Raw genomic sequence first — 12,322 nt, forward strand, 5'->3', positions numbered from 1 at the left:
GGCGCCGATGGTTATACATCTGCGTGGTACAAGGAGTTTAAAAATGAGCTGATTCCTATCTTACTTCCTACACTAAACTGGGTCCTGGAAAAGGCACAAACACCTCCTAGTTGGAAAGAGGCCATTATTTCTGCCATTCCAAAGGAATGCAAGGATAGAACGGAGTGTGCTTCATTAAGACCAATATCTGTTTTAAATATAGATTATAAGATGTTTACTTCTATTATGGCCAGAAGACTTGAAAAGTTTATGACTAAATTGATCCACAACGATCAGACAGGTTTCATACACCAACGTCAAACACAAGACAATATACGAAGGTCGTTACATATTCTTAATCATATAGCAAAAAAACAAAATGGAAGCAATAGTAATTAGTATAGATGCTGAGAAGGCTTTTCACTCCGTCAATTGGGATTTTCTTTACAGAACTCTACATAGATTTGGTTTCCATGCCAGGATTATTAAAACCATACAAGCATTATCCAATAATCCTACTGCAAGGGTCAAGGTCAATGGTTATTTATCAAATAGGTTTACCCTGGAAAGGGGTACAAGACAGGGCTGTGCTTGGTCACCAATATTATTTGCACTTTTCCTTGAACCACTAGCCCAATATATAAGACATAGATAGAGAAATAGAGAAATAGGAGGCATTCAACTTGCGGATAGAGAGCATAAGCTAGCATGCTATGCAGATGATGTACTAATTTATCTTAGCCAACCAATGCACTCTTTGCCACAGCTGATGCTGGCAATGGAGACTTATGGGCAATTATCAGGATATAAGGTTAATGTGGATAAAACCTAATTACGAGCGTATAACTATAATCCAACATCAGAAATAGAGAGCAAATACCCGTGGTCATGGCAAGCAAAATCTTTTAAATATCTAGGCATAACTGTCCCAAAAGATCTTACACAAAAAAATCAAAGAAGATATCACAAGATGGAACCTCATCCCTTTCTTTAGTTTCAGCTCAAGAATACAATCTATTAAAATGAACATACTACCCAGATTGTTATATCTATTTCAAACCCTACCAATAGAAGTTTCTCAAAACCAGCTTAGTGAATGGGACAAAATGTTGTCTAGATACTTGTGGCAAGGCAAGAGACCAAGAGTTCGTCTCAAAACACTGCAGTTAGTGAAGGAGAAAGGAGGATGGGGTCTGCCAGCCCTCAAGGAATACTACTATGCTGCCCAGACGAGCCATAATATGCTGGTGCGATCCTTGGTATGATGCACAGTGGAAAGACATTGAAGAAAAAATATTTCCCATTCCAATACAGGCAATTATAGCTGACTCGAAACTGCAACAATACATAAAAGTTCTGATAATCCATGGGTCAAATTAACACTGAAGGTATGGAAAAATATCATTAGAGAATATAAATTAGAAGATCTACTGTCACTTAAATGGTGTGGATATGACTCAGACTTCACACCAAATAAAATGGACACCAGATTCAAAAAATGGAGAGATAATGGAATAACAGCCTTATGCAATATTATGAATGGAAACATACTGTTTAGTTTTGAAACGACTCAAGAAAAGTATCTGTTGGAGAAACAGGACTTCTTTAGATACTTACAGTTGCGGCATTATGTTGACAAAAGTGTTAAACATGTAACAGAAGCAAACTCCAGTTTCATAGAACTGTTTAAAAGAGCATACAAGTCAAATTGTAGTAAAGGGGTGATATCAGCCATATATAAACGCTTTCTAGATCTTAAAACTCATTCAACATCATACATTAAAGCAAAATGGGAAAAGGAATCTGGGATAGATATTTCTGAGGAAGAATGGTCATTAATATGGGGGTACCAATGGAAATGTACCAGTTCAATGAGCTGGCGAGAGTTTAACTGGAAAAACTGTATTAGATATTTCATTACACCATCTCAGACATCTCATTATGGCAATAATATTCCCGTTTGCTGGAGAAAGTGTGGACACCAAAGTGCAAACCATTATCACATCTTCTGGGACTGTCCCATCATTAAAGACTTTTGGAAGGCGATACACAGTGCTTTACAGGACATCTTTCGCGAGGACATTCCTTTGGACTTTAAGACTCTGTACCTTGGAAATATACCTCAAAGTTGGCTGAAAGGGGACAGACTCTTGATAAATGCAATGCTGGTGGCCTATAAAAAGTCTATTACAAGAAAATGGTTATTACCAGAGTGTCCTACAATAACATCATGGCGAGACATTGTAACAGAAATCTACAGAATGGAGCACATTACAGCTCATGTTAACCAAAGACTGGAAACTTTTCTTAAGCACTGGCAAAAGTGGTGCAACTATGTCACAGATAAATGGCCTGACTGTATTTCTTTACTCTATGGAAAATGATTTCTCCCTGTTTTATTTATAGTTTTGTTATGTTGATATTGTTTTTATTTCTTTACTTCCATATGTGTTTGTTTGTTTTTCTTTTATTTCTATACATAGAATCTGAAAAATTGAAATATGTGTATGAGAGATTCTGAACACTAATAAAATATATAAATAAATAATAATAATAATAATAATAATCTATTATACTTTGTTTCTGTATGGACTAGGGCTGTAACGATATTGGATCGAACCGAGAAATCGCGAGACTTTGGGCCACGAACCTGCATCGCGATGCGAGGAGGCAGAACCGCGACATGCCCTCAGCGGTTACGTGATACAAAAAGTTTGGTTCGCTAGTAAAGGCGGCTGCTTGCTTCAGCGTTGGGGTTAATTGTTGCGCAAAATTTACTTTGTGCAGTTCATGCTCCCAAAGGTTGCGTGTGTTGTCATGAGCCTGCCATTTGCTTGGCAGATAGAAAGCTGTTTCCCTAACAGAAAGTCTGAAGCTTGAAGTTCTTTTCAAACCTTTGCGTTGGGTAGCACTGCTAAACTGATCAGACATGCAGACTACATTTTAGTAATCTCATCACGTAACATTCGTTTTCTAAAAACAATCACATAGTATTGCATGTTTTACTGCGGTAGAAAATACGTCAGCTTAATGCTAACGTATATGGGAAATCCTATAGAGACCGCGCTATGTATTAGCATCAATTAATTCACGTTAATGTTTTTGTATGAGCCTGACATTTGCTCAGCAGATAGATAACAGGTTCCGAAGTTTGTTGAATGTTTTTCAACAGCATTGCTTTGAGTAATAAAAACCTCAATATTTGGTTATAAATTGTTTCTTCATTTTTTTTATAGCTCATACTTATTCTAATGTGAATTAGAAAATATATTTTAAAAATCGCGAGGTAAAAAAATAAAAATAATAATAACAATAATATCGTGAACCGTGGGTCAAGAATCATGATACGAATCGAATCGTGAGGTAGTGTATCGTTACAGCCCTAGTATGGACATACAGCATCACTTGCACCAAGAAAGGCTTTAATGCCACTAAGAAACACTGAATGAATGACTGACTGTGGTCTTCTGCGTTCCTCTGGCTTTAACAAGAGTACCATGCTCATACAGTGATGTATAGGCTAGTTGTAAATTTCTCTTTTACTCTTATTCCAGTTTGCAGGAATTGAAGAGCCCACGACTAGAACTGCAGATGCACTCAGAGGTGCCATTCCAGATGCTGGATGGAAACAGCGGCCTTAGTTCAGAGAAGATTACCCACAACCCGTGGAGCCTACGGTGTCACAAGCAACAGCTTAATCGCATGCGGTCCGAATCCAAAGATAGGAAACTCTACAGTATCCTGCCTTCCACTTTCTTTCCCTCATATCATGCATGGTTTCTGGGGATTGTAGGGCTTGTGTTTCATAGTGGACATGACGAGAAGAAAATTGTTCTAGGGGTGTGAAGGGCTGGATATATATATTTGATATATCTCTTAAATGATCTAGAAGGTACATTTCAACCAAAGACTGCAGTGTTCTCAGTTCAAAAGTTTTAGTTTTTGTTAGTTTTTTTTTTTTTGCCAGTGTTCCTTGGCTGCAATTGTTCCAGATAATATCACATGTTTGATGTCTTCACAGGACTGTAGTTTTCAGTTTATTATCTTGCAGTTACTGGTTTCATGATGGAAACCTTCAAAGGACAACCTCCTGAACTTCTTCACAACCTCCTGATATCTTCACTTCTGTCCCCCTTTCTCTTCACCCTTATTTGTCTTAACCCATTTAGGCCTAAAGCGCCTGGAAAAAATGCCTGTAAAACCTATAGGCGATTTCAGAAAAGCCCCCAAAACCTGAAGTTTTTCTAGAAATTCAGCAATTGTGTCAACGCCTACTACATTACTGATTTCTCAGCCCCTGTAACAGATAGGAACACAATTCAAAAAGTATTTGAGAGCTTACACCTGTGGCTTTCATGAGAATTTGAATTTGTATTTACAAATATTTACAATATTTACATACACCTTCTCAAAAGTAAACAAAATATGTAAAAGTGCAGGATCAGCACAAAACAGTAGAAAAAAATGTAATAAGCTATATGACAAAGTATATAACAAAGTGAAATAAAGTATATAACTATATAATTATAAATATATAATTCTTATAGGGAAAGTTTTAACTTTTGAGTTGTTTACTTGTTTTATTATGAGCAGAAGGGAATACGATTAACATCTATTTTGTTGTCCGTGTAGTTTTTACATACCAGGGATATTTAATGCTCATTTGGACACTATGGATGGAGAATGGACCTGACAGTGTCAACCTCTGAGTTGTTTACTTGTTGTATTATGAGCAGAAGGGAATAAGATTTTGATCAACAATTATAACTATTTTGTTGTCCATGTAGTTTTTACATACCAGTGATATTTTTATGCTCATTTGGATACTATCACTGAGATACAGATGAACTAGTTTAGTGTCAAATATTCCATTAAAAGGGAAAAAACAGAAATAATTCAAATAAAAAACAAAACAAATTTCAAGTACATCTTATTTATCAACTGATAAATACTGTATGCTGGGCTGAAATGGAAGGCAACCAAAGCATTCACTATAATAAAGTCAAACGAGGATTCAGTAGCATTAACTGATTATAAACAACATTCTATAGGGACTGATTATTGTTTTGAAATACTAGAATATATAGTAATGCAAAGAATAGAGAGTTGTCGATATAATTTGCTCGTTCACACTCGCTCACTGGAGAAAGTTTTAACAACATAGCAAGCTAGCTTAGTGTTAATATAGCCCTCTATGATACCATATTCCCTTTCATTTACCTCGAGTAAACCTACATTTAAGCAAGTAACAATCGTTAACAACTACAGATAACCATATTCTGTAACTACCAGTACTCCAGTCACAACTCACTCCTTGCCTAATTTACTTTGAGCTATAATCCTGGCTGTCGCGGAGGAGACGTTACTTAGCAAAGCGAGAAAGCCAACGATTTTTTTTTAAAACTACTAATGGCAAAACATTTGAGGCACTATCACATGTCTATTCTGATGCATTTCATTGGCCCAGAGGCCGACACTTTGGGCAAAAACCCCCCTTATACAGAAAAAGACACAAACGCTTTCCCGGCCTTAAAGGTAGAATGACGCAACAGCGCTCCCGGCTTTAATGGTAGAACAGCGGTAATGCTTTCCCGGCTGAAGCCTCCTGTCCCGTCATGTAGCTGCTGAAACAAAAGCTGGGTCACTCTTGCACACATTCCTGATTGGCAGGGCTCTTTTATTTCATGATGGCAAAGAAAAGTGGAAACAAACTCAAATTGTTGGCCACCTTGTACTTGTTAACCTTGATCCATCATTGTTTTGACAGGATAAATAGCCAGATAATTTAAAGAACAGCACAGAATCCAGCCTTTCATTCAAGTGTTCTCTGTGCTTATGCCTGTGCTATTCCTTTGCACTGGCCTTTCATGGAAGTTGGTTAGTGGAAAGCGGTTCACCTCAGTCAGACATAATGAGGACTTGAACTTCTAGTCCCAAATTGGACAGCAGTGCTGGTGGGAAACACACCACCCTCGCAGAAGCCACTGCTATTTTGTCTATTCTGAAGAGTAAGGAAGCCAAGCATTACAATGCAAGAACACTGAAGCCCTCTTGAATGCAGTGGTACATGAACACACCGGTTGGATGGAGTAATGAGACAGCTTGGAATTTTTTATTATATTTATCAATATGGAACATGAGTTTGCTATGTCTGAGTTTTCACATTATTCACATTCTTATATATAGTCATATGACTCATCATTTAAGGACTTCTGTCTCACTCTTGAACAAACTGCCTCACAGGGCTTGACATTAGCTTTTGCCATGGGTAACCAATTTGTAATGATTGGCAACTATTTCATGGACCTTGGTGGCAACCACATATTTAATGTATTTTCATTATGTTCATTAGCCTGACGATGTCATACTCATAATTCTAGTCAGAATATGAGTCTGATCCTGCTCCATTGAGCTGTGATTATGGGGCCTGTTTCAACGAAACAGGAAAGAAAATACCTCTTCGCTCAATTGGATACCTAGAACCAATCAGAGCAACGTAGTATGACCATCTGATACATTAAACTTTTACCTGATCCCGTAGGAAGGACGGCAAAAACATCTTTTCAATCGACAAATGCCTTAATCGCGTTTCTCTGTTCCTCTTTCAAAATGAATGCGCCGTCAATATCTGTGAGATGTGCTTGCTCACGTTATACTTATTAGCTGTGAGGCTGGCTAGCTACTATGTGTTTCAATGGATATTTGGTCTAAGCGTTAGCAATAACCTCACAATAATGGTCTAGAGAGCTTTAGTTAAGACAAACAATACTCTGCAACATTCGTGTTGCACATACACAACTAACCAAGTCAATGTAGAAAAAAAAGTCGTGTAGATAGCTTAATTCACATAAAATATTTCCCACTAACAGGCTCCCGAGACGCTGCCATCTTGGTACTATTTCAAATCTATCTACTCAAGCGTTGGTTGATCATCTGTCCATCATCGTATAAAGCCCACCCTGACAATGTCATTGGTGAGATCCTTTTGCTGAAAACTGATATTGTCTCCCCAATCGAGCAGCGCCAGACCGAACTTCCCAGAACAAAAATTTTGTGGGCGGCGTTCGGGCTGGTATCCAGGCTAGATGTTCATATCAGTAATATAAAAACGATTCAGTGATGTCTGAATACCATCTAGGATGCACTGTGCTGCTGTCATTCAAATTGACCTTCTGTGTTGTTCATATGGCTGCCCCACTCACCTGAGCCAGATGAGGAAAACCAGATCAAAGCCAGTTGTATGTGCAAATGGCCGGCAACATGAGTGCATCTTTTTAACAGTACGGGATTACCCATTGTACAATGACTAAAGGTAGTGAAGACCTTCAACTCCCTTCTCAAGCCAACTGCAAACCATTTAGGCCATTCAGTTTTTTAATGGGGATAGACTTATATGACACATTTCTTACCTTTCAGAACTTGTATCTGAGCCCTACCTCATAATGCTAGCAGTATTGCTTCTAGTGTAGCTGAAGTGATTCATCGAGTGGATTTTCTTTCTTTGGATCTTCTTTAGAAGTTCTTATTCTTTCTTTTCTTTGAACGAAGATTATGGAGACTCAAGGCCCTTTTTAGAATTATGAATTATTATTATTTTTACAATTTTTTTTATACTGTAGATAAATAGAAAATCTATGAAACTATGAAATAACAAATATATATAAATAATCAAACAAAGGAAACAATTTCATATTTTAGATTTCTTAAAGTAGTCGCTGTTTGTCTTGATAACAGCTTTGCACACTATGGGCTATATTATCTTAATCAGCTTCCTAACACACATGGCAACCAAAAGCTCATGCCTGGTTGTCACAATTTTGAAAGAAGTGTTTTGATGAAGCCATCTCAGGGTGTGTTGGGGGCCTGAACTGAAAGGTGCCCACAGGGGCTACCTGAACTATTTGAGCTGATAAAATAAAAATGATCAAAATTCCTTGACCATTGACTCCTCCCAGAATTCCTTTTGTTGGAGAATGTGGTGCATCACTTCAGCTATCCTTGCATCCTGGACTTGAAAATGGGCACCCGGCAGCACGGGGACGATGCATCAGAGGAGAAGGCTGCACGCCAGATGAAGAAATGCGAGCAGAGCACCTCTGCAACACTGGGAGTGCGAGTCTGTGGCATGCAGGTGAGTCACCTTTGACCTCTATGACCTCTAATTACATTCATTAAGACATGTTTATTACATATGATACAATTTGTGAGATCAAGCCACAGCACAAGAAGATAAAGAGTTGGCATTTAAACTATGGGATTGGGAGGCACATGCTTTACCAAGAGGCTACTAGGAAATTCTTTGAGTTTCACTAGATGTTATTATGATTATGGATGTGTGTGCACAGAATGTGTAATTATAACGTTCTTCACAACACTTGAAAGTAAACAGTCTTACCATGGCTTAACAGTGCAGTTCGCTAAGTTGATACGCAGAGGTTTTGTGTCAACCAGTTGTGTTGTGACAAGAAGCGGCCCCAATGCGGTGATTTCTTGCAGGAAGTTGCTGAATTCAATTGTAATTATTAGGCCAACGACTAATGTTTTTGTATTGAAAATATTAGAAATCATTTACTATCAGTGACAGTGACCTGTAAAATGACTCCCGCCTGTTAAGACTGGTTGGCCGACAGATGAATGTAAATAAATGCATTCGAAATACACAATTTTGGGCCCTAATTTCGAAGTCCATCATGCATAAACCAAGGCTATTGTGCGGGAGCATTGCAATGACCCCTCCATGTTTTCGCCTAGGATCTTGCTCATGGTATTAAATTAGCAAAATGATTTTGCCAAGTTATTTAATCAGCTTTAGATCATGCGCAGCAATGCTTTGCTTGTTGCCAGTTGCCCATTAATGAAATTAGAGATCTTTGCCTTTGAGTTTAGGTACAGTAGGCCTAACATAAATAAAAAAACAGTGAGGTCAACTGGATGCACTTGGCCTTGGCCTTATTAACATAAACCACCCTAAAAAATGTGTACGGTTCATTTGAATTAGAATGTAACATGAGCACAGAGAAACGTCCCAAGTGTTGCAAGAAATCCTTGAATTTGCGCAATTACAAATTATTACAGCATTATCTTGTCACATCTGCCTATCTCCTTCATTCCGTCACCACACAAAACAGCATAGCACCATATGAACATGTGGAAGCTAATTTTGCATTATAGCACATTTCTAAAAACAATTGGGTTCTATCACGTTATTTATCTGTTTCTGATTGGACGAGAGACGTTCCATGAGTTGAATTATCCGCCAACATACCAACTCGGACTTTTCACAGCTAATAATAAATCACTCCGCGATGAAACATTCTTTAGCGCATTGATGATAACCGTTAATTCAAAATTCTTATAATTCCAAACCAAGACGTTGACAATGGAACTACTTTTTGTTGCGGAGAAACATTGGCGAAATAAACACTTTTTAATCAATAACTTCGTCTTGAAATGTTGATTTGTTGACTGTAGAATTGTTTTATAAAAGCAATATAGCACTCGTGGGAGTGGGGTAGATAAGGGATAGTCCCACGGGTGTTGTTGCCTACGCCACTCGGCCTCCAGCCTCGGTGGCTACGGCCGAACACCACCTGTGGGATTATCCCTTACCTTCCCCACTCCCACTCGTACTATATTGCTTAATTATATGACCAAGTCGGTAGTTATTTTAAACAGCATGTCAAATGCAATAGTGTTGGGATATACATTTTGAATGCAGGGAATTTCAGGCATTGAAATTAAAAGAGAAAATGCACTTGGTGATCTTTTTTGAAGGAATTTGACTGTAGTAGTGTACAAACTCTAATTTAGAAACTTTGTCCATTGCGCTGGGCCTAGAATGTTGGCCAGTGTATTGTCAGCAGTGGGGGTCTGTGGAAATGGCATATAATGCACATAGGGTCAAATCAGTCATGTCGGTAAATCATTTACAGTCAGCAGCCAAACCAGTGTGTACTTACTGCACAGATGTTCATCTCTGAGTGTATATAATGTGCTGTTGAATGTGTACATTCAGCATTTAGTGTTTTAGTATTTGATGTTGCCTTTTGCACTTTGGAAAAAGTAAGTAGATAGGGCAGTGATGTACCCTTCCTCGCAGAGGAAGCAGCACTCACTAATGGTTTTCCTGTTTTGTAATTATAGGAGTCCTGACAAAGATCTTGACCATGATTGATATTTTTTCTTTGTGCCTGCCTCTGTTTAGCTTTATCTGGTCTTCCCAGTCATCACCAATTCTGTCTTCCCACAGATAGCATCAAGCCCCCAATCATAAAACCACACCTGTCATGATAGCAGTGAGCCAGGCATGCATGTATGCTCAGCTAATCTGCATTAATAGGACCTCAATGATTGATGAATTTAGCCGTCTCTTTATGTGTATATACATACGTGTGTTTGTGTATGGGGGTGCTTTTCAGGAACATTGAATTAAAAACAATAGACACTCAAAGACAAAAGCAGCTCCATTTGAACAGACTACAAAGAGGCCACAACATCTGGCAGGCACTGTGTCCATTTTAAATTAAATGCGGTTGTGCGTTTATGTGTGTCTTTTGTACACCTGCTGTGTGGTTCATTATCATTATCGTTTGTCTCCCCTCTGTCTCTTCAGGTGTACCAGATGGATACAGGACATTATCTGTGCCTAAACAAGTACTATGGTCGCGGCTTGTCCATCGAGGGCTTCAGAGATGCTCTCCGTCAGTTCATGCACAATGGTGCCCAGTTGAGGAGGGACCTGTTTGAGCCCATTCTCAGCAAGCTACGCAGTCTGAAAGCAGTGCTGGAGCGGCAGGCCTCATACCGCTTTTACTCCAGCTCACTGCTCATCATATATGAGGGCAAGGAGCCTGAGGCTGAGGTCTGGACCAAAGCTGAACTCATGGCCAATGACAAGGATAATGGTCAAGGCCTGTTGCTTCCACTCAACCCACAGGGACCCCCACAATCCTTTGAGACTGCTCCAGGTGCCCAACCACCTGTAGACCTCCTCCCACCTCCAAAGGAGCTCCCCGTCCCCCTCCCTCGACCCCTCTCGGACAGCCAAGCCCACCCGCAGGCCCCCAGTTTGGACGTCCGCATGATAGATTTTGCCCACAGCACCTTTAAAGGCTTCCGAGATGATCAGACGGTGCATGATGGGCCTGATCGGGGCTATGTGTTTGGACTAGAAAGCCTCATCAAGGTCCTGGAGGCTATCAGGGAAGAGAACAAGTAACTGACAAAACCAGCCCTCTACACTTGATTAACTGTTTAGTTTTTTTGTTTTTAACTTTCCCTCTTTCATTTTGTCGTCACTCCCTCTGTCTGTCCAACCTCAATTTAATTTGACTCTTCACAAAGCCTATCCTTGATGTTACCTTAAAGAAAACTGGACAGAGCTAAGAGACATCTGTGAGAAGAAAAAGCACATAGAAAATAGGGAGAAGCCGCTTTGCATCGATGCAAACAGAGACTGTAGAGGGCTCTTTCGTCTTTTCTCTCCATGGCCATCTCAAGTGAGGATGATCCTGCTGCTTGTCTCTGAGGGCCTGGGGAGAAGATGCAGTCCCCACTCCCCTATGGATATGAGCTGCTTTGGCCTACTATGTGAAGAGGGCATGTTGCCACCATGTGGCCAAGCCCTAGTATTGTAAAGCAGGCGTGTATTTGCCAGACAGCCACAGCTCAGGGCTAGTCCAGGGTCAGGCCCTGCCGCTACACTGTGGGGTTGGTTATGCAGGGACAAGTCTGTGTGTTGACACTTGCAGGCAGTTTGATTGGATGGCTGTGGGTGTCCTACAAAAACATCATCCTCCATATCAGTATTACCAAGCAGGGCAAGGCAGTGGAACAGTGTCCCTGTGATGTGGGGTGGGGTGTGGGGGGGGGGGGGGGGGGGGGGCTTTATTGTAAAGGGAGTTTTGAGGTTACCAGGTTCCTTTTATATGAAACCAAAAGAAGGTGAACTCACCCTACCACTTTATGGATTAAGTGAAAATTACCCCACAGCCTGTCTGTTTGGGAATTGCATATAAACAGGTCATTTATTTATTTTAATGTTGATTTATAGTAGCCATCTTATCCAGCTCCATTTCATTGCATTTGTTGTTGTTTACTTTTCCAGTCTAGCCTGTTCTTCTGGAGCCATCTTTCTTTTCATTGTTTTTGGTTTCAACGCCCTTCTGTAATAGTAGTTGATCTTCCATTAGGTATGTGTAGGGGGCAGTGTGTAGACACACCTGATCCTGTTTCTTCTGATCGCTCTCCCTTGTGTTACAAAAGCCTTTTTTTTTTTGTTAAATCCAAAGAGAAAGTACTCCTCATACCATTTGCACTGTAAAACATTTGAAGGCATGATTTC

At 39.7% G+C, this 12,322-nt stretch overlaps 1 protein-coding gene across 2 annotated transcripts in view; it reads left to right on the plus strand.

Annotated features, from left to right (window-relative positions):
- The window catches only part of ip6k1 (inositol hexakisphosphate kinase 1), a 54,101-nt gene extending 42,284 nt beyond the window's left edge, over positions 1-11,817 (plus strand). For both annotated transcript variants that reach the window (XM_080846625.1, XM_080846626.1), the window contains exons 4-6: positions 3,534-3,715; positions 7,935-8,110; positions 10,592-11,817. In XM_080846625.1, coding sequence (XP_080702751.1) covers positions 3,534-3,715; positions 7,935-8,110; positions 10,592-11,197 — 964 coding nt within the window. In that variant the 3' untranslated portion in view covers positions 11,198-11,817. The remainder of the gene's footprint in view (positions 1-3,533; positions 3,716-7,934; positions 8,111-10,591) is intronic.
- The last annotated feature ends 505 nt before the right edge of the window (positions 11,818-12,322 follow it).

The sequence above is a fragment of the Sprattus sprattus genome (assembly GCF_963457725.1).
Source record: "Sprattus sprattus genome assembly, chromosome: 10".
In the NCBI taxonomy this organism is placed as follows: Eukaryota; Metazoa; Chordata; class Actinopteri; order Clupeiformes; family Clupeidae; genus Sprattus; species Sprattus sprattus.